The following is a 3,129-nucleotide window of genomic DNA, read 5'->3' as shown; positions in this document are numbered from 1 at the left end:
ATTCTTTTACTGAGACAGGGATAACATGTTAACTGACATGTGGGCTAAAAATGTATAAATGCAACCGCTACCTGCGCTTCATGCTGCAGCGGTCTGCCAGGTGAAACAGAGGAGAGAAAGGCTTGTCTTAGTAACAGCCACATCAAAGAGATTAGTGAAATACGATATATGTTCATATGAACATACATGCACATTATAACCTATTGATGCAACGTTGCTTTATGGTCTTGTGGGACCCACACTGAATTGAATGTATGTATCCAACCTGAGGGCCTCTTTTTGTTTTCTTAACAGTGTCATTTCAACCGAGCCTGTTAACGGAGGCGGGGAACTGTATGCTAAAAATGCTCTGATGAGCAGCTAAAATGTCCAAGAAGAAGAAAAGTCGTCGTTTAAATCAGCCAATGGCAGCAGCGGAGCACCGCGCTGCGCCTCTCATGGTTCATTGGGGGGCGGGCTTTGCCGGGGAGGCCCCACCCCTCAAGGCCGCGTAGTTTGGTTGAGCACAGGCTGCAGTTTCAGTTTGTTTTATTCACCATTTTGAAGGTAGCTGGAGGTAAAAAAAAATATAAGAATTTTTGCGTTAGGAGGACTACTGGCTGCCGTACTTTTATTTTCACGCGCTAGCTCGGACGGTGGAGTTGTGCGTCAACCTCACTCCCCTCGGTGTTTTGCAGAGCGGGAATCTATATTCCTTTCCCCCCCCTGTGCTTTTTCTTCTCCCCCTTTCTCACATCCTTAACCTCCACAGTATTCCTGCAAAATGTCAAGACCAGTGAGGTAGGTGTGCTAAATATGTCTTCTGCTCTCTCCGAGTTAATAACGACCCCGTGCTGGCGCCTGGCGTAGCCGATAACGTGCACGTCTCCACCATGTTGTGTTTTATGAGCTGGGAATTTGTTTATTTCATGAAAAAATAATGGGAATGTGTGCATGCGTGTGTGTATGTGCGCTTCTCTTCTCGCGTGTGCACCCTCATTTTTTCTAATATGGATCCCAGCGCTGTGGACTGTTCGCCATGTCTTGTGTGGAGATACGCGCAGCCCGCCGCCGTGTCGTGTCTATCATGCTTTTAAACGGTTCCATGATGTGCATTGTTGGCTGCTATGTAGGCCAAGCGGAAAATTAGTCTGTGTGATTTAACCAGCTACGTTTTACGGCTCACTTAAGCCAGGCCAGATAACGTTTTCCCCATTTTGTTTGAGAATGAGAATATGGCTACCCATTCATCCAGGGTAGGCTCCAGAAACGCCAATACACCCCCACACGAAAAAAAAAAAAAATCTCCGGAGGAGGTGGTGGTCGGCCTCGGGATTTGATCTTGTTACCGCGCAGACTGTGCGTGTCGTGTTGTAGTCGCCATTACATCGCATTTCGGGGGGGGTTCGTACTTTGAGAACATTTTTAAAAATGGTGTCAGCCAACGAAAATGTCGTTGTTGTTGGGGGAGGAGGAAAAAAGAGCACTGAGAGCGGGTCTACATTTACAGAGCTGGCAGTAAATTAACACTGCTGGCTGATGTCAGAGGAAGGCGGAGAACTACAAGAAGTCACCACACCCCCTCCAACCCCCATCCCCATTGCAAGATCCCCGCTGTGATTATAACGCACGAGGTGCATTCAGACCTTTTATTCAGATCAAAATGCCTTTTTACTGTAAATCACATTAATGCTAATCTAATGTAAATTCAGTTCTCGAAATTTTGTGGCGACAACATGGAATCTTTTACTGGGTCATTCTCGCAGAGACAATTGGGTGAATATTTAGGGACTGTATGAAAATTACTCCTTATTAAAAAAATAAAGCTGTGAAGTTAAAAGAAATCCGACATTAACTAATGTTCTTCTTAATCTTATATTCGGGTTGAGAAAACAGGGTTTCTGCCTTTCAGAGTTTATAAGCTTTTAAAGGCATTGCATTAAAATAAATTGTAAAAATAAGGGCTTAGTTGGATTTAAAATGTCTTGAGGTATTTTTTTTGTTGCGTTCAAGACACGCCTAGACTAAGAACGTAACAATGTTAAAATATGCTTTGTAGGATTTTAATATTTACTTTTTCTTTTTTTACATGCTAAACACAAAGTCTGTACGTGAGCCCTCAACAGGTATAAAACAAAACTAAACATGTCGATTAAGACAGGTGAAGTCAATGAACTTTGGACAAAATAACACTGCCTTACTCTTTTTGTCAACACTCAGAGCACAGCAATCACATTTGAATAAACTTTATTGGAATTGTTACTTAACAAAGCTTGGAACATGTGCGCCATCCAAATGTTGCATGCCATATAGTCATTGTCTGGCAGTAAGTGATGGATTGCAGGGCTGCCTCATATAACTGAATGCTGCACTGTGAAAGATTTGGGACAATGTGCGCCAACATAAAACCTGAAAAGGATGAAAGACTAGTGCTCTCAAAACGATTAAAAAAAGGTAAACTCAAAAATGTTTAAGCATTGAGTTATAATTTTAAAGTCACGAGGACGACCAGTAGAACAGGACAAAATGTCTTTAGGAACATAAATACTTTTATGCTGAAAAAAAGCAAAACAAATAATTAGCATGCGTTACATAGAAAGGGCATTTGATACCTTGGGCAAGCTCTGCTGGGAATAGCATGTTTTTTCTGTTTGTTTTTTTTCTACACATAAAATAAATAAATAAAATCAACTCGATCAGACACTTCCACAGATCCATTGATGAAGTCATTGCAGTTAAGATTTTTGCATTTTGTTCTTTATTGAGGTTGCCAGAAAGTCAATACTAAAAATGACTGTTGGACTAGATACTCATTTACAAAAGTGTTGTCCCTCAACCGAGACAGCTTCACACAGCACTGTTGCAGATACTCAGGCACACAGCCCCTCCCCTCACTAGCAGCTAAACACATGAACAATAGTTGACATTTAAAAAAACTTTGAGGAATTTTGTAAAGCTCCATTTTCACCAACATTGACGCATTACAGAGTTATAATAAATGCTAACCTGCCACTGTACATTTTAATGTTAGCTATTAGCCGCCATCCAATAGCTACATTAGCTGCCTGTTAAATCCTCATTAACGTGGTGGCTAGCGACAGTGGCTAATAGGGCTGCCACGATTAGTCGACTAGTCACGATTACGTCGAC

At 41.8% G+C, this 3,129-nt stretch overlaps 1 protein-coding gene across 1 annotated transcript in view; it reads left to right on the top strand.

The window, feature by feature from the left end:
• The first annotated feature begins 442 nt into the window (after positions 1-442).
• The window catches only part of nucks1a (nuclear casein kinase and cyclin-dependent kinase substrate 1a), a 21,127-nt gene continuing 18,440 nt past the window's right edge, over positions 443-3,129 (top strand). The window contains exon 1 of the mRNA XM_005726679.2: positions 443-780. Within this exon, the coding sequence (XP_005726736.1) occupies positions 764-780 (17 nt within the window). The 5' untranslated portion in view covers positions 443-763. The remainder of the gene's footprint in view (positions 781-3,129) is intronic.

This window comes from Pundamilia nyererei, unplaced genomic scaffold, assembly GCF_000239375.1.
Source record: "Pundamilia nyererei isolate P.nyererei 1_Seehausen unplaced genomic scaffold, PunNye1.0 scaffold00021, whole genome shotgun sequence".
In the NCBI taxonomy this organism is placed as follows: domain Eukaryota; kingdom Metazoa; phylum Chordata; class Actinopteri; order Cichliformes; family Cichlidae; genus Pundamilia; species Pundamilia nyererei.
Note: the sequence above shows the minus strand (reverse complement) of the source record. Positions and strands in the feature narration are given on the sequence as shown.